The sequence below is a fragment of the Nyctibius grandis genome, chromosome 2 (genome assembly GCF_013368605.1).
Source record: "Nyctibius grandis isolate bNycGra1 chromosome 2, bNycGra1.pri, whole genome shotgun sequence".
NCBI classification, from domain to species: domain Eukaryota; kingdom Metazoa; phylum Chordata; class Aves; order Nyctibiiformes; family Nyctibiidae; genus Nyctibius; species Nyctibius grandis.
In genome coordinates this window covers 56921267-56945435 of record NC_090659.1, presented here as the reverse complement: position 1 = coordinate 56945435, position 24169 = coordinate 56921267, and the positions used below count along the sequence as shown (strand labels likewise).

Below are 24169 nucleotides of genomic sequence, written 5' to 3'. Positions count from 1 at the left end.
TGCTCTTTGTTACAGTTTCCATCAGTACTACTGATGTGAGTCTTGATATTAGATCTCTAAATTATCTGCAAAACCTTAATGATTGACATTATATGTCCTAGCTCCAGTTCTCTGATACTGAAATGATTTTAAGGGGAGAAAATGTTGATATAAAATGTTATTTAAAACCAAAACTAACCAATCCTTCTTCTGTCTTAAGGTGGAGAAACAGAGAAGACTTGAAAGAATAAAGCAAAAACAGTCTCAGCTACAAGAACTCATTCTACAGGTACAGTCAAGGTACTCTTGTCTATAGGGCAAGGTAACTTATATCTATATTCCTGTTGTTTTATCCCAGTGAGGGATGGGAAACTTCTAAGAAGACTAGAGGTGAATTTCAGGATAAGGCGTATGCAGTTTTAATTTAGCACTGTAATTTAGCTGAGACTATGCTGTTGGCCATTGCTATTGGGGAAGCCAGGAACCTTCCATGAGTTACGATGAATTCTTTTGCAGTATCAAGTATGTTTAAACAGGATTTATGCTGACAGTAGCTGTAATTCATACTGTACCCTCTGAATTTTCCAGTTCAGTTCTTGTATCTAGATTGTTTTTCTGTATTAGAGTCCATAGATAAAATTATGTGACTGTAAAGGTCATCTCTCATAATGCTCTGTCTTTCCTTTCTTAGACATTGCTGCCCCTGCTGTGTAAGTGGCTTAACTGCTGTGAAATAGTTGCTGAACTCCTTCCCAGATTTTCCCTAATATACTGTGGGAAGCAGTAGTCTATCCCCTAAGTCACTGTGCTGCTGGTTTTCAGGGATGTATCCCTTAGTAGTTGCATTACCTACGCAGTAGGAATGCAAATGTCAGGGAGGGCATGCAGAAAGAAAGTACAGACAGCTATGGGACAGTAATCTCAACAGCTCTCTGATTTTTATCAGCTTCTATGTTGGCTTTGGATTTTGTTTTTAATTCTTGTTTAAGTCATTTGATTCCTTGACCAGAAAAATACTTTTTCTTTGTTTGGTGCCTTAGTATAAGATTTATAACTTGAATTTTAGTAGTTAACTTGAGTTTTCAGTTCTTAGAATTGCTAATCTTTAAAATATGAACATTTCGTTCTGAAAAGCAGTTTTGGTAAGATAGAGTACAGTCACTCATATTAGTAGAGTAATTCAGAAACCTAACATCAGACATTCAAATCCCAAATGTTAACTGGTTTTTAGCATGTAAATTCATAAAAAATACAGTATTAATCATTCAGCTGTTCTTGTGGAGTGCAGTAGCTAGCAGGGAATAGTAAACAGAGTGGAAGTAGTATGGTCTATGAAAATTCCTTTTTCCAGTCATTGTTATCTCTTCATTCTGTCAAGGATCTGTCCTGATGTAGTTATTAGAACGTGCATTTGTTAAGTTTTACTATGTTGTATTTTCACGACTATCATTTGTGTCTCGCATCTTAACATCTAGAAATATTGGTGAATGCTCTCTGTCGTTTTCTGCATTTACTTGCTACAACAATTGCTAGTGTTTTTTATCTGAGGGATTTTTTCATTAACAGGATGTTGCAGGTTTTATTCATACTTTCATATCACTATTGCTTTTTCTAGCAAATTGCCTTCAAGAACCTCGTTCAGCGAAACCGTCAAGCAGAACAACAGGCAAATCGACCACCACCTTCCAATTCTGTCATCCATTTGCCATTTATAATTGTGAACACCAGCAAGAAGACAGTGATTGACTGCAGTATTTCAAATGACAAGTAAGTTAACAAAGTTTTCTGTCTGGCATTTGGTACAACTATGAGTTTTATGTCCATGCTAGAGTGTTCATCTAGATTTGTTAAAAAGGAAATACCAATAAATTTACTTGTGCCTTTTGTAGATGGAGATTGTGCATTTCAGACGGGTAAAACTTAATCATGTTGAATAGAAACAGAGTTTTATAGAGCTTTTTAATAAACAGAATAATTGTGTTTACATTTAATAACTTCTTTAAGACTTACTATCTAGAGGTGTTAGAAGCAAAGTAAGGCAGCTCTGCTGAAGTTTTATATCATACTTTACCAAGTTGTATTTTCCTCTGGCTTTAACATGATGAAATACAGCCAGCCGAAGTGAAAATGAATTTTGCTTTCAGAACTGCTGTTCCCTACTTTTGGTTCAAAAAGCTACCTTTTTCATCAGCTAAATATAAGCTGAATGTAGCAGTTGTTTCTGCTTGCACTGTTAGCTTACTAGAAGAGCTTAAAAACATTGAAAAAAAAATTACGCAGTAGGCAGAGGAATGGGATTAAAGAAAAAATTATCAAGCATGCCAAATGTTTGATTAAAACTTTGTATCAATTAAACGTGTTAATGATTTACATAGTGTGTATAGTTACAGTTTTAGTCGCTTGCTATCAAATACATAAATTTTGAAAAATGTGATTGCTTAATGTGATGTGTCACTAACGCTGTGTGTTAAGCTTTTGAAATGCTGCAATTCCTGAAACTGGAAAGGTAGTTGAAGTAATTGAAGCTAATTGAGACATTTTTCCTCTCCAGGTTTGAGTATCTATTTAATTTTGACAATACTTTTGAAATTCATGATGATATAGAAGTACTAAAACGAATGGGAATGGCTTGTGGGCTAGAATCTGGAAGCTGTTCAGCAGAGGACCTAAAAATTGCAAGGAGTTTGGTTCCTAAAGCTCTGGAACCATATGTGACAGGTTAGTTACTCCAAGAAGAGTTGTTTTGTTTTCCTCCTTAATACAGGACTCAAGGAAGAAACATGAAAATATCTAAGATCAGTAAATTTCCGCTGGTTTGTGGTGAGGATTTCTAAGAAGTTCTTAAATATATGTGCTTTTTAGTGTAACTTAGGGAACAAATAACATAGAGATTCACAGAGAATGGACTGTTGCTCTTCCCAGAACCACGTTTTGTGTTACACCACGCAAGTAGATCTTTGCTGTAATTTTTTTTAAGAGAACAGTATTTATAGTTGATTCCTCTGCAGAAGTAAAAGATAGTAAGTGTGAACATGGTCATGGCTTCATTTTACATCGTTTTATCATTTTCATTATGTAAGAATACTGAAGACATCTGACTTGTTCACTTCAAAATAAAATGGTTTTTAATGTATTTTGAAATTTTGCTGTTGTACTAGCTTCTTTTTTTTTAATTATGCCATTTTGGATATAGTACATCAGTATGTTTTGTTGTTTTGGTTGCAAGACTCCTTTTCTGGACTTTAAAAGGATTAAGCATTTCCACTGAATGAGATGAGTGTGTTTTGAAGTATTCTTGAAATACATATTGTTCACTTTACAGAAATGGCTCAGGGATCAATCAGCAGTGTATATGTCACATCTTCATCAGGTTCTGCATCAAATGGCACAAGATTTTCAGCCAGGTGAGATGAAACTATCAATTAGTTTTTAAAGTCTGTGATCATCAAAGAAACTTAATCAGAGATTAAATACTTCATGAAAGAAGTACTGTTCTGATCAAATGTGGAGTGGATATGTGTTTTAAGTTTATTCTCAGACATCGCTTTTATTTCAGTAGTGGTGGTTCGTACCAGTGTCATTAAAGAAATCTTTTCCTGTATAGTAGAAAAGAAATTGATTAGACTGGTGTTAATCTTGAATGTACTATTTTTGTTTCGAGTTTGTGACAAGAAAACAGGTACTTCCCTAAAGATAAAATTTGGGCAAGATTCTGCCTTGGTCATTAGTGTCCGACTTAAAACACAGTTTTGGTCTTTGGGCTTTAAACAGCATCAGCAGCTGGTAGAGTGATAAACTGTAACTTTTATTTAACTTTGTTTGGACATATGTCATTTCTGAACTTAACTATTATTTTTGTCTTGCTATATAAGACATTTTTCCTTATGTAGTCACTACTTATCCATCAAATAGTCCATCCGACAAACCCATATCTCTCCAATTTAGAGGTAAGAATGTTGGCGAGGACTGTATCAAAGGCCTTCCAGAAGCCCAGGTAGATGACGGCTGTAGCTCTTCCCTTGTTCGTTGTTGCATTCACTCCACCATGGAAGGCCACTAGATTAGTCAGTCACAGTTGGCCCTTGGTGAAGCCATGCTGGCTGTCCCTAATCGCCTCCCTGTCTTCCATACACTTCAGCATAACTTCCAGGAGGATCTGTGCCATGATTTTAGCGGTCACTGAGGTGAGGTTGGAGAGGAGAGCGAAAATTCTAGATTACTTTGGCTCTTTCCACGACAATGACTGTATTATGTCAGAGTCACTGTCAGGCTCTGCCTTGTAAACTACTTGGGAAATTGCTATACCATTGAAATTCTCAAGGAAGTCCTAATTTTTAGGACATTTCTTAGCCATTTGTGTTTAAAGGCAAAAATCCTGTATTGATGCGCTTTCTTTACACAAGGAAATACAGCTTTATTTGTGTTCTCTGAAGATAGTCTTCTTTTTCTCACCCATCTGCTTTCCATCAGAGTTGGAAGGAGGTCCTCCTAAAGACAAGTATCTAGCTTACTTTAAAAGGCTAATGCAATTACATTTTTAAAGCATTTATTTTTTAAAAAAAAAAAACCCTTTTTGTGAATGATAGGCTTACTTGAATGCAAAACAAAAAAAAATAAGGAAATAACTTGCAAGTGAAACAGTTTAGCAGTGATTTTTAGAAAAACATTTTGTCAAGAATGTGTGACAAATTTTCATAGCATATCAAACTTGAGAAAGTAAATAATAAAAAAGACTAGCAAAATAGAGAGTAATGATGGAGGCAGAAATGTTCTAGCTCTATTAAAATAAAATACTTCTGGATACAGTTAATTTGTCTAGGAACAAGATATTTCAGACCATTTCTACAACGCATGTGTGTATTTTGGTGGAAAAAGAACACATTTAAGTAAGAAAGTGGATACTCTCTAAATTGACTTGCTGATCCAGCAGGTGGATTTTTAGTGTAGGGATACTCAGACGGAAAAATACGAGATGCCAAAGAGATTTTTTTGTTGTTGTTTTTTGGGTTTTGGTTGTGTTTTTTTTTTAACTAGAAAATAAAAGCACAATGAGAAGAAAACAATTTCAAGTTAAAAATACAGCAAATGTAGCAAGGATAGTTTGCCATGTAATAACAAGGAATTAAGCTATTAATTCCTCGGTTTTCCAAGTCTTTGAATCAAGATTAGTGCTTCTGAAAGACATGATTCACTTGTGATGCAAGTGTCCAGTGCTACATAAAAATATTAAAGGGCTTAGACAGCTGTGTAGCCTTAATCCTAAATGTTCTTTAGAAGAAACCTGGAAAGCATACTTCTAAGGCACCTGTGAAAGGATTTTATCTTTGTATTAAACCTAACAGAAGAAACACAATAACCATTTCAAAAGCACTTCAACTGTTTCTGCTTTTGAGAAACTACTTAAGACTATATTAAAGACAGTTTATGAAGTAGCGGTGGCAGATTCATTAAAGGAATGGAATAGATAGATTATTATATTTAAGAGCACAGTGAACTGGGAAAAATCAGCAATGGCAACTGGCCTCTTTTCTTTTTTTTTTCAGTGACTTTTCCAATGGTGGAGATGGGATGTTGGCTACAAGTTCCAATGGATCTCAGTACAGTGGCTCCAGAGTTGAAACACCAGTTTCTTATGTTGGGGATGACGATGATGATGACGACGATTTTAATGAAAACGATGATGACGACTGATGCCCTTTGCTTGTAGACTATGTTTTGTTAAAATTCAGCAAGCTTCAGGAATAAATTGTTCTAGGGAGAAGTGTCTCAAATTACTTTGCCCCATCCCTCAAGGAGAATATTGGTAAGCAGTTCTGAGTTTAGAAATTGCACCTCTGATAAGCAAACAAGGATTGTTTTATGTAGGGTATTTTTAAATGTGGTGTGGATGTGTGTTTTTGATACCAGTGTGTTAATGCAGAGCCTTTATTTACTCTTGTTTTAGGGGGTTTTGGTTTGTTGGTTGTTTTTTTGGTGGGTGTTTTTTTGTTTTTTTTTTTTACTTGAAGGAAAATGGATTTTGCCCCAAATGTTCTTACGAAGTTTGCTAAAGTAAATGTAGACACATCGTTGAGAAATAAAATGCTATCCTTCTGTGGAAAATGAATATACTGAATGGCAATTTATTTGGAGTGTATTTTGATTATGCCACTTCTTGAGGGATAGTGAGCTAATGTAGTAGTGTATTTGTTAATCATGCAGTGTCCAAAGAACCAAACAAGAAAGATACGTCCTACTTTTTTACGTGTTAAATTCCAGAAATGTTGTTGTGAACTTACTTTCCCTTAAATTATATCTTAACATTATGATTCCATCAAGTTTATATACTTTTCACTGTATGTTGGGACATATGAATTACAAAGTTTTTGGCAAATGTTTACTGCCAGTTGGTGCAGCTATATAAAATGTCTTGAAGGTTTGGAATGATTTATTGCTTATGGTAAAATTTGCCTGATTTCTTACAGGCAGACTTTGGAAACTTTTTATTATATAGTTGTTTACATACTTATAAGTCTATCATATAAAGACATGTACTGAAACAAATGTTTGTATTTGTTTCATAAGCATCTTCCTGTAATCTATTATAAAGTTGAAATTAAATATAGAGAATGTTTTAAGTTTTTTAACTCAAAATTTGTCAATCATTTTTAATAGTTCATTTTTATAAAAGGAATTTCAGGGCAGGTGGTAGTCTTTTTAAATTTATTCACAAACAATTAACTGCACAAATACTGTCAGCTGCCTATTCTAAGACAGTAGTCTTTTTATTGAAACACAAATAAACTTTTCTGTAATATTTTATGGAATATAAAGAGACTATAATTGTTTGACTTGTTTAACCTTGGCACTGTTAGTTTTTATTAATAAAACGCGCATGGGCATTTTTAACAAGCTCTGTGGTTTTTCTAATTTTAGGGTTATTTTAAAACATTTTGCTTCCCCTCATCACAAGACCTAGAATTAACTGTCTCAGGATACTGCATCTGCGCTATAGAGGGCCCAAATTTTTTTGCTTTGATTTAGTAATTTGTCCTTATAGCTCTTGGTAACTTACGATGCAAAAAGCAATATCTTGCCCTATATACTCTCTTCTTTCGTGTCTCTTGTTGCTCCTGCAGAGTGTCAGGCCAATCTTAGTACTCCAATCCAGCTTCTCTGTTTAAAATCCCATGCTTACTGTCGTAACTTTTCATCCCACATTCCTCAGTCCTGGCTTTTCATCATACATTCCCATGTTGTCAAACAGGTCTTCATCTACTTTCCGTATACTTCCACCTTAAACCTATTTGTTAGATCCCCTGCTCTCACCTGAAAGCATAGGTTACTGAACTGTCTCAGTCACTCTGCAGGCTTCTATCAGAGTCAGGATTTGTTGCTTCCGCAAACTCTAGGGAGTCACTGCAAAAACAACTTACAGTCTAATAATGGTTCTGTCTGCGGTAAGGGTTCCTGGATGCACTTAAACCCTGTGGTAAGTATGAAGTGTGTTACTTTTTTTTTCTCCGAGGGATTATGCCTTGACAAATCTTCTGTGTAAGGGGATGTGGGTGCTTACTACAGAGCAGTTGATATGCGGTGAACGTTTTCTAATTGTATCAAACTTTGTTGTAATATGTGTGAACCAAGCAAATTACTTAATTTTATGGGCCTGGGAAAACCATTTGGGGGGAGCTAATTGAATGCTTTGCTTCTCACTGAAGATGTCATTCTTTGCAGTACTAATGCAGAGGGATCTGGACAGGTTAAACAGATGGGCTGAGACCAGTGGCATGAAGTTCAACAAGGCCAAGTTCCAGGTCCTGCGCTTGGGGCACAACAATCCCATACAGCGCTACAGGCTGGGGGAAGAGTGGTTGGAAAGCGACCCAGTGGAAAAGGACCTGGGGGTGTTGATCGATGGCCGACTGAACATGAGCCAGCAGTGTGTCCAGGTGGCCAAGAAGGCCAACAGCATCCTGGCTCGTATCAGGAATAGTGTGGCCAGCAGGACTAGGGAAGTGATTGTTCCCATGTGCTCAGCACTGCTGAGGCCACACCTCGAGTACTGTGTCCAGCTCTGGGCCCCTCACTTCAAGAAAGACATAGAGGTGCTGGAGTTCAAAGGATGGCAACAAAGCTGGTGAAGGGTCTGGAGGGTCTGTCCTATGAGGAGCGGCTGGGGGAACTGGGATTGTTTAGCCTGGAGAAAAGGAGGTTTAGGGGAGACCTTATCGCTCTCTACAACTACCTGAAAGGAGGTTGTAGCGGGGTGGGGGTTGGCCTCTTCTCCCAGGCAACTAGCAACAGGACTAGAGGGCATAGCCTCAAGCTGTGCCAGGAGAGGTTCAGGTTAGACATTAGGAAAAATTTCTTCACAGAAAGGGCTATCAGGCATTGGAATGGGCTACCCAAGGAGGTGGTGGAGTCACCATCCCTGGATGTGTTTAAGAGAAGACTGGATGTGGCACTTAGTGCCATGGTCTGGTTGACACGGTGGTGTTAGGTCAAAGGTTGGACTCGATGATCCCAGAGGTTTCTTCCAACCTAGTTGTGATTCTGTAATTCTGTGATTCTGTAGTGCTTAGAAGCAAGGTTCTTGTCGCAGTTGAGTCAGCTGATTCAAATTATGTTTGCTATTGAACAGCAGTTTTATCTGCAGAGCCCAAAAATAGTTATCAAGGAACTTTTGACAGTCCAAGGGGATTATTCCAGTTTTCCCTTATGTTCTAAATCTCCAGTGTATGATCCAAGATTTACCTGCAAAGAGCGAGTACAGAGTTGTTAGGTAAGGAAGGCTGAAAGCATCTGATAGTCCTTTTGGTTCTTATCAGTGGAGTAGACCTCAGATGAGACAAGGTCAAGGTGGGAGTGAAAGTGTGGCAAAACATACATTTCAAAAGATGTTACTTTGCTTGGTTTTTGTTGCTGATGAATCTCTGAAATGGAATTTTAGGGTTCAAACAAAAGCAGCATTGGAGTGATTTGGGAGAATGGATCTCTTATTACCTTTGTTTCAGGTTGGCTTTCTAGTAAAGGCAACAGTTGATAACAAGAGACAGTCTATTGACTCATTAATTACCTGCTAGATTTCAGGCAATTACCTGGTCATGGTGTTTAGGTGAAGGAGGAGGAAAAAAAAAAGAGAAGAATGACCAATGGTGAGGGAGGAGATGGAAATGAGGAAGGGAGACGGAGGAGGAGGAGGAGGGAACCACAAAAGAAAGAACAGATTGAAACTTAGGGTCTTGACAGAGGGACATAAAAAGAGAAGGTGTAAGTTGGGAAGAAGTAATGAGAAGACTTGTCAAAGACTACAAAAAGACTAATAGTAGAAACTTTATTAAAAAAGAAAAAGGAAAGGCAGAGAAATGTGTAGAGCAGATGTAATAATGTCAGGCCTAGCATGAAAGGAACTGACTGGAAAGTGGGAGATAACTTTGTATGGTTCTGATCTCTGAAAAGGGTGGTACCACATGTACAGATGGAAAAGGAAGATCAAACACAGGAACAGACTGTAAGAGGAAATCATGAGACAGGAAATTGAGGAAATCTGTGGAAGCTGAAAATACTGTAAGGAGATAGAAAGTAGAATTCAGTTTAAGAAAGATTAAAAGATGGTAAAGGTAATGAGAATGGTAATAAGGGCTCAGTTTGGGGAAAAACATGACAGGGAAGGGATGTACTGTTACTCCTTTCATTTGTCAGCACTTTTTTGTGATCTGAAGAAGAAAAGTTGCAAAGTGTGTGTGTGTGTATCTTTGAAATGGTCCTGCAGATAAATCCTGGGAACAGTGTGCATCTTTTACTGTTTTTCTAAAGTGATACTGAGCTTTGAAAGACTATCTTATCTATTTGGACATATATAACAAGTTAAGAAGGATTTCTTGAATTTTTTGTTTCAAAAGTAAACTTTTTCTTGTCCAGCAGGAATTTACTTGAACTGAAGAAAAGCAATTATGACTTTGGAAACTTTTTTTTTTAATCTTTCTTCAACAAAGGACAACTGTTGCAGAGAAGAACAAATAAATGGGGCTGATAAGGGTACCAACCCTTGAAAATGACCACTTAGTAAATTGTTCATGGAAGGAAGTAACTGTCACAAGATAAATCTCTTCATTTCTTCATCAGTGAATACACGGGTTGTGAAATCTTCCCATTAATGGAAAATCTGAAAATTGGATGCTGCTTTAGTATAAAAAGGGTGAAAGGGATTAAAAAAAAAGCATTGATGTAATATTGCTGGAATGATCATCAAGAGAAAGGGGAGTATATACACAGCTTTTCCCAGATAGTCCATTGTTTCCTGTAGAGACTTCCTTTCTCTTGTCTGCTTATGAGAAGAGTAGTAGGCTATTTGTCTTGACTACTACGTTGAGTTAACTTTCAGCCCGTCTCAGGTCTGTCTGCTTCCAGAAAGAATATTCTCAGACACACTTTATTGTTAAAGCCTTGCTTTACCTTAATTGTCATTCATTTATCAGGAAAAGCAAAGACAAGACAGCACAATGAGAGCAGCAACTTTTAAATGTCATTATTTTCTAAATTTGGGATTTAAGATTTTTCCAAGGTTTTTCTTGGTCTCTGATTGTTCCTTGAGCTTTCATGGATTCTGGATGTTACCAGGGTGCTCAGGGGGCTGGAGCAGTTGCTGTATGAGAGAGAGGGGCTTGTTCAGCCTGAAGAAGAGGTGGCCTCAAGAGATCTAATAGCAGCTTTTCCACTACTGCAAGAAGGTTATTGCAAAGGTGTGGAGTTGGTCCACAGTGGTGCATGGTGGGAGGATGAGAGACAACACACACAAGCTGAAACTAGAGTGTTTCCAGCTGGGTTTGAGGAAGAACCTAGGATGGTCAAGCTGTGGAACATGTTGTCCAGAGAGGTTGTGCTGACTCAATCCTTTGGATTTTCAAGACCAGACAGGATAAAAGCCTTGCACAATGTAGTCTGACCTCACGACTGACCATACTTTGAGCAGGAATTGGACTAGAGATGACCTGAGGTGCCTTCCAGCCTGAAATACCATAAGAGAGAGGAAAAGAAAACAAGAAACACGTTAGAAAATACCATATATCAGTATCACAAACAGACTAACAAGTGAGTCATCTGGATTGCATGCATAACAAAGACTCAGCAGAAAAAGAATGGAAGCTCAGTTCATCTTCAGAAGCTATCAAAAATTACCAAACTCCTATGATGGAAAAGATAGTTAGATAAGCAGGTAGAAGTGAAGATTATTCCTTTAGGATGAGGTTTCTAAGAAGCAGAAATACAGGTGATGCTGAGAGCAGAATGAAGAAGGGCAACAACCGACATGCACAGGCATTTCCTGCTTCTGACATTTGGTTACACTGGTAATACTCACCTGGCACGATGATGGCTATCACCTAGCTGCGTCTGCCTCTCACTCACAATTGGAGAGCTGCAGTCCCTAGAGAGAACATTGAAAGTACGTCAAGCACTAACAAATTAACCAGGGAAAATCATGCTTATTGATTCACAGCTTTGCTGTGATAAAGGCAGAGTGTCCTGATGGGGCAGAGAATAAAGAAGAGAGACTGGTGTTAATTGAAAGTCACCAATGTAATATCTTTACAAGTGCTTTTCTTTGTTCTACTAACACCTCTCTTGTTTGTTAAATTTTTGGATGTTTTGCACAGGTTGAAATCCAAACTTAGGCTCAAAGATTTTATCTTCTTTTAACACATCACTGTGTACACATCATGGTACATCAATGTAAATATTGCAATGATACCAGCCCTAACCTATCAGGAGGACTGGTCAGAGCAGAATGGAAAGTTTCTGCATTGTAGCATGTTAAAAGAGAGCAAAGTTGCAGACTTCAGGCGAGATTCATGTTCTTCTATCATGTAAAGCAGAACATTAAGCACATACTTGAAGCTTAACTCCTTAAAATAGGCAACCCAGATACTTTATGCTGAGTAGAGAGTGGGTCTTTACATTTCTGATGCTGATTTTTACTGAACCTTGAAATAGTGAGTAAATTCTTACAAACTGAAATAATGCTAGAGTGCCAGTTTTCAAAGTGATGTGAGGAAGTCCTGTCCAAATGTGGTCTAGACAGCCTGAGATCATCCCTGAACCTTGTGTTAGAAAAACACCTAGAAGAAAATAAAAAGCCTGGAAGGTTAATTGTTAATGACAAAGTACAGGATAGGTCCTATCAAATGCATATGGGAGGAGACTGCGACTTTTTAGCTGATGAAGGGAACAATGGATATATTTCAGCATCTTTAAGCCTTTTCTGTTTCATTGCATTCTGATTTTTCATACATATTTTACAATATCAACGGATTTATGTTAAAGGGTTATGAACTGTTTACTGCTGAATCAAAAGTAGTTTTTGTGGATTATCTCTTACCGAACAGCTGCATCAAGTAAGATTGTACTTCTGTTTAATGTTTTCTTCAATAACCCAGAAGAAAATAAAATGTAAAAAAATTGTAAGTGATGCTTATTAGGAAAGAAGTAAACAATGAAAAGGACAGATGAATGTGGGTTGCTTGGCAAGCAGGGTGTGTCCAAAAAATGTTATGGTTAAGCTACACATTTTGAACAAAGTCTTCAAGCTACACTTATAGGAGGCAAGACTATGTGCTGAAAATGTGGGATCCTAAAAATGATCTGGGTGTCGGGGTAGACAAGAACTGCGTGTAAGTCTTCCTACACAGTGTTTTAAGGAACTAGCTAATCTGATTTTGGGTGTGTAGGTAAAACTAATCATGGATTGGAAAGTGGTTTTACATCTGAACGCATACAGCGAGATCGAGAGTTTACAGCTATGTATTTGTTAGCGTTGCCATTTAAAAAAGCCCTGGGAAAAAAAGCCCTTCCTCCAGTTATTCAATACCTAATGTCAAGATCTTAGTAAGAGATTTAAGGAACTCTCTTTTGTTTTATAAGAAAGAAGTTTTATAAGAAAGAAATACGAGGAAGTACTGGAATTATGTGAGGTCACACAAAAAGATACCATTTTAAAAGGCTTATCAGTATAGGAGAGAAAAGTGACATGAGATTTAAGGACTGGAACTTGAAATTAGAATAATTAAAACTACTTATGTAGTTGATAAAGATTGTGGTAAACCCCTGGGACATATTTGGATTGCATTGATAGAATTCCCACATTGGTAACAGTAGGACTACACATAAATATACACATTAATGACAAAGCACGTTATCCCAGTTCTTTCTCATTTTAGAGCAAGTGAGAGACGTAGTGGGAGCCTAAAAAGGGAATTCTTAGCCCAATTTCTACTTCTAACTTAATGAGAAGTGCCGTGCATCCGTTGTTATCACTCTGGTATCAAGAAAAAGCAATCGAAAGAGAAGAACAGTGAACAGTCTGTCCCCAGTGAGAGAGAGTTTTTTCAAATTAAATTGAGGAAAAGAAAAGGACACCTGTTCTTTCATGTGCATTTTTATTTTATGTTAAACAAAGTAATCTTGTTTGAGCTTGAACTTTTGTATCTGAAAGAAATTAAGCTTGTGAAGGGAGTATATGTGCAAAGCATAGAATACTTGCTGCGAGCATTATTGATGCAGCTGCAGTTCTCCATCCAATTACGGAAAGTAGCACATGGTTAGACAGCTTTATTTGCTGCAGAATCAATCGCTGCCTGACTTTTATTACAGGTAAGAGATTAAAACCAGTTATATGAAATGATGAGAGGAATTCCCAAGTGCAATAGCAATGACATCATGTGAGACCATTAAGCAAAAACTTAATTATTAATATATAGTACTTAGCAATTTTGAAAGGTAGAGGGCAAATGTTTTGTACTTGCTGTAGTCTCATAGTCATAGCACAAAAAATCCTTTAAGCATCAAGGAGCTTGTATTCAGTGTTTTTTGTGCACTCTCTTAATTTTTCTTCATAATTTTTAATTATAGGCATTAGGACTGTACGCTTCAGTTATTGGCTTTGCCAGTTGTATGAATATTCGTAAGAATAGACGGAGATGTCGAGAGGAAGTTACATCTCAAAGCAACTGCCATGTTTCTGTCTGATCTTCAAGAGTTTTATTTAACACCTTTAAGGGATAAGTCTGGAAACTAAAATTTATTGGGTATAAAAAAAATCATGGAGTCAATTATACCAGTGGCATGTTGTTATCTTCCCTGTGCCTCTTCTCTCAGCTAACCTCTCCGTTGCACAGGCGCTAGGAAGAAGGGCAGACAGTCTGGCACTGCCACCCAGTCATCCTCTCCAGTAACGCCTGCCTGCCCCCTCCGCCGCTCCAGGGACATGGGCTGACTGCCTTGGCTGTCTGATGTCCAAGTTGATCAACATCTCATTAAACTGAGGAATTTGTTTTTACTTGTGTTTAGTTCTTAAATATGCTGCTTCAGTTTCCTAACCAAAACCCCATGTAGCCTGGCAGTTTTTTCCCATTTGTATTGTTTGGTCTAATCAAATATCAAGAACATTGCAACTGAATGTATGTATATTGTACATATGTTCTTGCGCGCGCGTGTGTGTGTGTATCTCCCAAGGAACTGGAGACTTGCAATGAGAGTGTTTAAAAGACTGATACATGAGGCCAGTTTTAAATTTGAAAAGAAACCTAGCAAATTCATTAACAACACACTTTGTGCTAATGGTTAGTTCTTGCTTGTTATTAATCATTATCACTTCGTATATAAAACTGTTGCCTATAACACGTGTACACTAAATTAGCTGTGACTATACAATAGCGTGGAGCTGCTGGCACTGATGGCTGAGGTCCTCATTAGTCTCCGAGGGAAAGGCGATGAGGAGAGCTCTTCCACCAGAGGAAGTGTCTGTCTTCATTTCTCCCCTGTGGTTGGTGTTTTATGTGTCTTGCCCCCGTTGCCTAAAGGGGGATTTCAGCTGCTCCTTAACCTGGTTTTGCTTTTGCCCGTCACCCCTCCCATGCCTTAGGCAGGATGCACTGCTCGTTTTCCTTCCTTTGTGCTTGTTTTGGTCTTTATCTTGTAACTTCTCTCCCTTCGATGTCTCCAAAGTGCAACTGTGCAAGCCTGTCTGTGCTGCTTTGATGGTTACATTGCTCACTACATGAAGTGCTTGCATGTAGTGTTGGGCTGTGCCATCGCAGTATTACAAAGTACCTGTCGTTCTGCTATTTAAGTGTGCTTATATTTGGGTTCCAGGCAAGCTAATGTTAATTATACCCAGATTAATACACTTAGAGCTTTCACAGGGCTTTTCTACTTTGGCTACACTAGCCACAAACCTTGCTCTGTATTATTATTATTTGTAATTGCAGTAAAGAAAGAAAATAATCTCAGATGGCTAAAAGTTAAAGAAAAATCTAAATTCAAGGTGACAGTCTTTGTACTTGGAGATCCAGATGTGGTGGACCTGTGTACCCTTTTTTTGGCCTCCGAACGCATCATCCTTTGGTTGACACGGGGACGCGTCAGTCTCCTTTCAATGTATTTATCTCATCAAAGGTCTTTCTGTCAAGTCAGTCATTCTGAAGCTGTGGCTGTGCAGATGCCCAGTCCATGGGAAATTTCAGCATCTTCCTGCCTTGTGCTGTAGTGCTAACTAAAATGTGAGCTTGTAATAGTGCATTGCCCGATTCAAACGTGCAAATTGTAGACGCTAAATCAAATACAGTCAAGCAGAGAATCTGCCTATGTTAGGGACACCAAGGGAAGAGTTCTGTTTTCTTGGCAATGTTTAAATGTTCTGTTTATAGGCAACCTTGAATTACTTTTGAGCATAAATTACGATCTCGTTATCAAAAATATTTTATTATTTCATTGTTTCCCCTATTATTTTGGAAAGATGCTTGGGGGAGACCAGTGTTCCAACAAGGATATAAAATTGATTTTCATTCAGTCTCTTAGAAGAGAGGCAAAGCCCCACTGTAAAAATTGCAACAGGAAAGGCTAGGGGGAAAAAAATTACGTGAGGATGCATTTTCTTATTGTTTCTGAAATGCAGAATGCCCAGATTCTTTACGAAAAGCTCAAACACCATTTGTGGTTTTGAAGGGGAAATATTCCCCTCCAACTGTATTCTTTCTGCAAGCTGGCTATCTGAGCATCACGGTAGTAAAGGAGGTTGGCTTGTTACATCTTCGCACTCCCTAAAATGTCCAGGCAGTGAAGGTGTAAAATGATTTCTTCTCTTGAATATCTTTTTTTCTGTGCAGTGTTTATTCTCTGGCTGAAGCATCCTGGACTTCACCTGACATACCATACAGACAGAACGATCCTGTGTATTTGTATCACATCTGATAGAGTTAAACTCTTCAAATTTCAGATTCACTTAATGATTTAGTGTTACTTCATCACCTTCCAGATTATTCCAAGTAACCCAAAACTCATCTTTGCAATATAGGGCTATTCTACCAGAAAAGAAACACGAAAAACTCTAATAGTTAAATGAACACAGTTCTCCTGGGTGTAACTGGATGTTACAATCTTACCAGTCATTTTTATTAAGTTATACACATACAGAAGTTGTAAGTGGTACAATAAAATCTGTAAGCTAGAGGACAATTTCAAGCTCACTTCTTTTGCAGTCCTTAATCTGTCAACTAAAAAAAATCTGACTTGGCTGACTAGTACAAAAAAAACCAACGTACTGGGGTACAGATAATTTTAATATACAATTCATACATCCTATACAAGAGAGATTGAAAATTATATTATTTGCTAGTAATTAAAAGTATTGGTTTCTTTTTCTAGCTAATTATTTCTCAATATCCAAGATTTAGTATCATACATGAATTATTTGTAATGGTTTGGAAATTGACTGAAAATGGTGGTTTGATCCTATGCTTATTTTCTTCGAAGGCACAGCTGCGCTGTTCAGAGGAAATTTGTACAAATACTTGCGTGAAGGCAGCAGCATACTGTAGCCTTGGAATAGTAAGCTATGTACATCGAGATAATTCCTATCTCCTTCACACACTGAGAGTGGTATCTTGACTTTTAGCTATATGGGTCATCTTTCAGTAGAAAATGTCTCTTTGCACTGTAATTTGCATAAATTTATACAGCAATCATAGTGAGAAAATAAATACGGATGAATGTGATAACAGGTCACTTCACGTGTATTTCAGAAGTGTCTCTGTTGCTGCTCAGTCTTCTATTTTCAATTTAAATTCCACTTTTCCTTCATACGGATCATGAACATTATCAAAGGTAATTCCAGCTCCAATGATTTTGCACGCTATTTTAAGTTCTACATTCCTCGTAATGTTGAGAAATTTCACAGCTACCAAAGGATTGCTGTAGCTGGGCTAGGAGGAGAGAAAAAAAGTAATTTTACGCTACCAATTTAAAAATAAAGTCTTAAAATTAGCCTCCTCTCCAGTTCTCGTAAGATGGCAGAGATGCTCTGTACGTTTCATCTTATACAAAGATAAAGAAGAAAAGTGATAGTGAAATACATGAGCACCTACCTGTGCCTTTTTTCCATAGTAGGGGAAGTAGTGCAGGTTGAAGGTACCATTCATGGGGTAGTAGTCCACCTCCAGTGGGCGAGACTCGTCACCCTGTTTGTAAAGCAAGAAAGCAGCTCTGTTGGCTGGGCAATCGTAAGCCAGCCCTGGGCAAGTGTTTTACTGCTGTCAAAAGCTCTGCAGCATGCATTAGAGCTCAAGGTCAGCAGTCTGGTCTAATTTTTATTTTTCAAATAAAAATGGAAATGTCTTTCTGTTACTATTGCTGAGAAAAACAGGCAAGTGTTCTTTGGTAGCAGTTGTGAATTCAGTGAATGGGGACCTGCTGAAATGTGCCGAGAGCCTGAAGGAGCTGCTCTGAGGTGTGAACTTCACTAGTGGGAGCTGAAAGCAAACTTCACTAGTGGGAGCTGAAAGCAAACAGCAAATGTTCTCTGTAGCACATAAAAAAAATTTTTTCAGGTGATTTAAAATAAAGCAAACATTTTTTTGTTGTTCTTGGGATGTCTGCTGGTGCAAGAAATTGCACAGAACTGGGAATATTCCTAGTATGTGATAGGACAAGAGGAAACTGCCTCAAGTTGTGCCAGGGGAGGTTTAGATTGGATATCAGGAAAAACTCCTTCACTGAAAGGGTTGTCAAGCATTGGAGCAGGCTGCCCAGGGAAGTGGTGGAGTCACCGTCCCTGGAGGTATTTAAAAGATGAGTAAATGTGGTGCTTAGGGACATGGTTTAGTGGTGGACTTGGCAGTGCTAGGTTAATGGTTGGACTCGATGATCTTAAAGGTCCTTTCCAACCAAAATGATTCTATGATTTCCAGAGCTGCAGGGTAAATCTGGTCACAACTGTACTTCACTTGCTATCAGAGCTGTGGTGCTCGAAATTTTTGAGACTCAGACCTCATACACTTACCACATATGTGCAGTCCACTCTTGGTGCAGTGCCGTTGCCAGGGAAAAATTTGATAATCTGAAATAGAAAACACACGTTTGGTCATCTTGGAAATTATTTTGAGATAAAACCAAGCAAACAATTAACTGAGCTTCAGATGCTGCTTAATGTGTTTCATAGGATTATAGAACAGTTTGGGTTGGAAGGGACCTTAAAGATCATCTAGTTCCAACCCCCCTGACATGGGCAAGGACACCTCAAGGTTGCTCAAAGCCCCATCCAGTCTGGCCTTAGACACTGCCAGGGAGGGGGCATCCAACAGCTTCTCTGGGCAACCTGTTCCAGTGTCTCACCACCCTCACAGGAAAGAATTTCTTCCTAATATCTAATCTAAATCTACCCTCTTTCAGTTTAAAACCATTCCCCCTCGTCCTGTCACCACATGCCCTTGTAAAAAGTCCCTCTCCAGCTTTCCTGTAGCCCCCTTCAGGTTTCTGCGTAAGGCAAACGGATCACCTCATCTTATGTATCTGGGTGGAAAAAACATGTTGTGGCTGGATATTTAAGCAGCAGGACCCCGTGCTGCCCGGGATGGGCACTGCAGGCCGGCTGTTTCCTGGCTGCTCCTCCTGGCAAGTCCAGCTCACCTGCCTGCGCTGTACTGCTTACTCTCAGCCGGGGGGTCTCTTAAAGCAGCTTGTTGTGTGAAAATAAAGGAAAAGCTGAATCCCTGTGCTTTTCATCATATGCCTTATTAGCAAACCTTGGCTTTGGGAGAAACTTTTGGTCCCATTTGATCCTACAAAAGTAGCGAGGTCACACCATGTAGCAGCAAAGGCAAAAGGAGGCAGAGCCCCCCAGGCACCAGCCACCTGCCTTTCACCTGCTGGGGCTGATGTGCAGCCCTGCTGAAGGAGGCAAAGGATTTTTTGAAGGAAAGCCTGTGTTTCATCTGCCAAAATCAGGGGTACAGCTCTCCTCTCACAGCTGGACCTTGCACAGATTCTTGAAAATATTCATTGCCCAAGTCTAGGGTGCAAACCCAACCAAAAATGAAGTGATTTTGTTTATCAGGAGCTGGTGGAGAATACAAATTCTTCCCTTTGTACTGAAATGGAACTAGAAGGCTCAGAATCTTACGTGAAAACAAAAGTAAAATGTTTATGCCTGAAAAAATTAGAACAGGCATGGAAGATTCCCTTTTTCCTTTCCAAAAAAAAAAAAGTCTGGTGGGTTTTACTGAAAAAAATATCCACCAGGTTTGAATTCTGTTTTTACAAGTTCTGCTGAAGATTTTCTTTGCAGCCTGGAGAAATAAGGTGTGCAAGTATCCCCTCTCTGAAATCACTTCAGTTACTGTCACATCTTAGCGCTTTACCTGAAGGCACAGGATCGCGATATCGCAGAATGAAACTCTTTTACATACTAGCTTGTAGGATGAGAGCGCTATGGTGATGCTAACAAAACCCAAAGCTTTAGAGAGTTGGTTTGCAGGTCACTTTTCCCTATGTTACTTTCCTATGGGTGGTGACCAAGTCTCACTATTTTTCTGGTAACTCCAGAGGTCTCTTGGGGAAAAGCACATGAATTTGTCTTCCTGATACACAGCAGAGATTAGAGCCCGTGGCAGCAGATGATGTAGCACCTCCCCAGCAGAGACTTGAGCTATCAGGGGTTTTTTTTGGTGAATTCTTTCCTGCTCAGCACCTTGAGCTTGTACTTACCCTGTTCATTTTTATAATAAAACAGGGTTTTCCTTCTGGAAATCCAAAAGTAGGATCTGTGATGCCGGAGCAGTTTTGAAGCATATCTGAGGTAAATTTGCAGGATAGTTTTGTTTTATTCGGTCCATCAAAGGTGTCCTGAATGAAGTATGTGTCACCGGTGCAGTTGACATTCAGATGCTGAGCAGCTGGCGTATATGCTAGATGTATGAAGGAAGAAAGTAAAATTCCCCTCTGAAGTTTTTCATATATAAATTATACATTTCGATATCAGGCTGGAGGTTATATCATGGGAAGCTACTTCAAGTGAAGCTGGGATTAAATGGAATGAGGAGAGTTTAAATTGTTTGGGTTTTGGTGGTTTTTTTAGAACATCCAGGCAAGCAAAAAAAGATAAAATTGAGTTAAGGCTGCCAATTTGTGTTGATAGCTCCATATAAAGTCCATTTCAAATATAATTTTTCTCAATATGTGTATGAAAAACACAGAAATATGATATTAAGGCTCACAAGGAATATAAACATATTAAGAGATGAGCAGGCAAATGGAGCACCTAACCTGCTTTGATTGTACTCTCTGATGACACTACACAACGGCTTCACAAGACTTATTAGGGCACTTTGATATTTGTAGTCACGGACAATATTAGATTAATTTAGATTAGACTAGTTTTGAAGACCTTTCTTTTACCCTCTTCCTTCAAGCTATTAGCCTATTTTATTAAGGCTATTCAGGATTTTAAAAAGTAAAAGCTCTGAAACAGCAACTAAAAGCTTGGCTTTAATAGACATATTTACATATGTTTGATTTATAGATTCATGAGGTGATTTGCTCGTCCCTTTCAGAAGATGCATTTTCCACTCAAAATCTCTGGTTTCAGAAGAACAAATAGAAAATGGAAACACTGACTTAAGGTCCTCAGACCCAGTAAGGGAGATGCGACAGCACGTTTCTTCAGTATTATACAGGAAACCTCATTTTTTACCTGTCAGAAAAGTCTGAAGAGTTGTCACTAAACCTTCCCAGGTTTTGTTGTCAGATACGTTGTAATAAATTTGTAGTCCTCTGTCCCCATAAACGTCGGGTCGTAACGTTACACCTTCATGGGGGAAGAAAAGGGAAGGCAAAGCGGAGGAGAGGTGCCAGGCACAGATTTGTTTATTTAAATTGGTAATAGCAATTATGCAGCATCAAGACTTATTATTGTAAGTACAGGAGATCTGCAGGCTTTGCTGGAGAGGATTTAAGCACGTATGGAAACCATCTCAGCTCTGAGCTGTTCAACCGAAAACCTAAAAGCCTCTGCTAGTGCTAAACTCTTTTCTTTTCATGTGTATCCCTGCTGTCATCAGAACAGCTTGCAAAATTATTCCAGCAATTGCACTGGATTTCCCCAGGACTTGTTAAAAATAACAGTTATAATAGTCACATCAGGTTAAAGAAACAGATCGTACTGCAGTGTGAGAAATAGCTTTTGAAAAAGCCACACTTAATATTTTACAGGAATTGTTTTGCCAGCAAACATCAGGCTTAGTGAATACTGGGAAAGGAAGCTTAAAATTCAGCAACAGGCAGACAGAATAATTTTTAGGGCTACAGCTTTGAAAAAGTAATTTTTTCCTTCCCATTGCTTGTAAAAACAAGCCATTATGGGAGTGAAGTTATAGCAGCATGCACTGAGGGTCTCTCACTGGTACCGTCTTGTCCCTCCCCAGTCTCACTTTGTGTCCCACAAATCTTTATTTCTAATCCGATGCATCTTTTTCTTATTTTTACTTGCTTGGCTGCTGGCACAACATACCCCACCAGGGAGGGATTCCTGCTCTCCTGGGGACTTTCCATGCTGCTGACAAGTGTGGAAATACCCACCCCAGGCTGCTCGCCCCAGCACCCCTCCGTCTTTCAGGGCACCCCAAAACCCTCTGGGGTGCTTTGAGGGCTGGAGCAAAAACCAGGGTTTCCCCAGGGGCTCACCCCTGCCTGTGGGGAGAGGAGATATATATTTATTTATATATAAAAATGTATAAGTGTATAAAAATGAATAAATGAAATAATTATGCCAATTTTTTTTTTTAAGCCTAAAAGTGTTTTCAGGCAGAGGTGAAACTTTGCAGGGATCATTTGGGGACAATCGACCTGATTTATTCCACAATTGTCTCTCCTCACGCCCAGGCTCTGCCGATGCCTCTCAGCCCAGGCCAGCCCCACGCAGCCGCTGCGGGAGCCCGTGGGGGGTTTAGCTCCCCGCAGGGCAGCAGCCGGCCGGACTGTGGCAGTACCTGGGGATTTCAGCTGATCTTGGTAATCCGGCTCGTATGGATTCACCGTCCTCATTAAAGAATAAATGGAGAGTGCGAACAGCCCCGACATCACCACGTAGAAAGCCAGGTAGTACAGACTGATCCACACTGTGGAAAAAAATGAGGGCAAAATCTCATTTTTCGAGCAAGGCGATGCAGTGGTCCCTCCGCAGGCAGGACCGTCCTGGCAGCAGCAGCCACCTCCTTTCCACCCTTGGCTCCAGGGAGGTTTTCCCTACAAAGGGACAGGTGTTTTGGATCTTTTTCTCTACACTCAAAAGAATATTCTTCTAGAAAAAAATTGGATGTAAATTTGTTCAGTTTTACAAGGATTTTTGAAGTAGTTGGTGCTTAGCCCAGATGATTTAAAGCTTAAAAGACCGTGTGGCTTCTTGAAGACTCTTCATATATTAAGACCATTTATCTGCTTATTGACATGGACTAAGTGACACAGCTGAGGTATTTCTTCGACAAAAACGAGTTGCTCCTTGTGTTATTTGGATGGCAGATGTCGGTATTTCAGGTGTGTTGATTTTAGACCTGTATCACTTCACTGCCTTTTCCAGCTGAAATAACCTTCATCAAAATGTGTCATCTTGCTATTTTATTCTGGTGTGTGAGATGCAGAATAACGCTGTGTTTCTGTCTGTATGTGCATAACGTGTCTTACAGATGGCTGGTGCCCTCCAAGCAGCCAGTGGTTATTTTGGGGGAGCCATCAGAAGCCGCTCCCTGTAATCATCAGCACCTCATAGCCCCTTCTCTCCAAACTGGAAAAGCTCACATTTCGGTTTCATTTTCTGTAAAATTCTGGTTTTAAGAATGGCCAATAAGCTACACTCATGGGCTTCACAGCAGAAAAAAATAATCTGAAAACGTGCACCTACTCTCATGGTCTGTGGGAAGAGCAGGGACCTTTGTTACAATGCTTAGGGCTGCCCTTCCCAGAGCGTAGATCAGAAAACACATTGTTGTTGTAGACACACAAGTTTGGCTATGGGCAGGGAGACTCAGCTGAAATATGCACTAGCACGCAGTGATGAAAGAGAAGATCTACTGAACAGGCAATAATTTAGAAAGGCATTTTGGAAAAGCAGAACATGTTTCCAGAGAATTGGACAAAACCCACCAATTAAGCAAAATTCTCCATATACCAGAACCCCTTTCAGTCAGCAACAATGTCAGAACCGCACTGTAACCATCACCCTTAGCTATTAATAAGTTAACTGTTAATGCGTTAAGTTTTGTCCTTTTCAAATATTTGTTCCAAAACCAGTTTAAAGTCTTTTTACATTTGCAGGAACTACTTGGATCGATGTTTTGATCTAATTGACTCAGTTTATAGGGCCACCCTAGAAGTGGCTCAGAAGCATGGATGAGAACTGATGTTTTTAACAATTACAACACATCTACCACCACACTATGTCCCATTCATTAGGATGCTCCCCCCTCCCCCCAAGATTTTTAACTGTATCAGAAGGAAGAGAAGACTCTTGCATGTGAAAACCTACCCCAGTTAATTAAGGTCCTTCCCATAAAGAGCCTTGTTTCTGGATTCCAGACAAAACGACGGAAGTTTTCCATCCGTTCGCTGCAGGTCTTTTTCTCATTTAAAGTTGCCATTTTCTCACAAAATTTCCCCAAAATGCGTCCTCCTCAGAAACTAAAAAGTTCAACTGGTGCCCAAACAGTCGCCCAGGAAAAACACTTTGGTTTTTATACCTTCTTCTCCACTGAAGGTCACCGAGATTACTTCCTATACCAACGAAAGCCCCTGCTCACCATTATCAACCCTCACCAGATACAATTCTTTATAAAGGGTGTTGATAACGCTGGTGTTGAGGCTGGCAAGGAAAAGTTAGCTCCTATCAAAC

General features: G+C 39.1%; 2 protein-coding genes across 6 annotated transcripts in view; one reads left to right on the top strand and one right to left on the bottom strand.

Moving 5' to 3' along the window:
* TFDP1 (transcription factor Dp-1) overlaps positions 1 to 6853 on the top strand; it is a 45808-nt gene extending 38955 nt beyond the window's left edge. For all 4 annotated transcript variants that reach the window (XM_068421813.1, XM_068421789.1, XM_068421798.1 and 1 more), the window contains exons 8-12: positions 200 to 268; positions 1595 to 1746; positions 2531 to 2697; positions 3302 to 3383; positions 5523 to 6853. In XM_068421813.1, the coding sequence (XP_068277914.1) occupies positions 200 to 268; positions 1595 to 1746; positions 2531 to 2697; positions 3302 to 3383; positions 5523 to 5670 (618 nt within the window). In that variant the 3' untranslated portion in view covers positions 5671 to 6853. The remainder of the gene's footprint in view (positions 1 to 199; positions 269 to 1594; positions 1747 to 2530; positions 2698 to 3301; positions 3384 to 5522) is intronic.
* Positions 6854 to 17054: 10201 nt separating this feature from the next.
* ATP4B (ATPase H+/K+ transporting subunit beta) lies at positions 17055 to 23918 on the bottom strand. 2 transcript variants are annotated; one of them, XM_068395525.1, is made up of 7 exons: positions 23807 to 23918; positions 22275 to 22403; positions 20981 to 21094; positions 19996 to 20195; positions 18293 to 18349; positions 17379 to 17471; positions 17055 to 17216 (listed from the first exon to the last, which is right to left on the bottom strand). In XM_068395525.1, exons 1-7 carry the CDS (start codon positions 23916 to 23918, stop codon positions 17055 to 17057), a joined length of 867 nt encoding a protein of 288 aa, XP_068251626.1. The 2 variants fall into 2 exon arrangements, with proteins under 2 accessions (XP_068251626.1, XP_068251627.1); XM_068395526.1 differs by having other exon boundaries at positions 18296 to 18349.
* Positions 23919 to 24169: the final 251 nt, after the last annotated feature.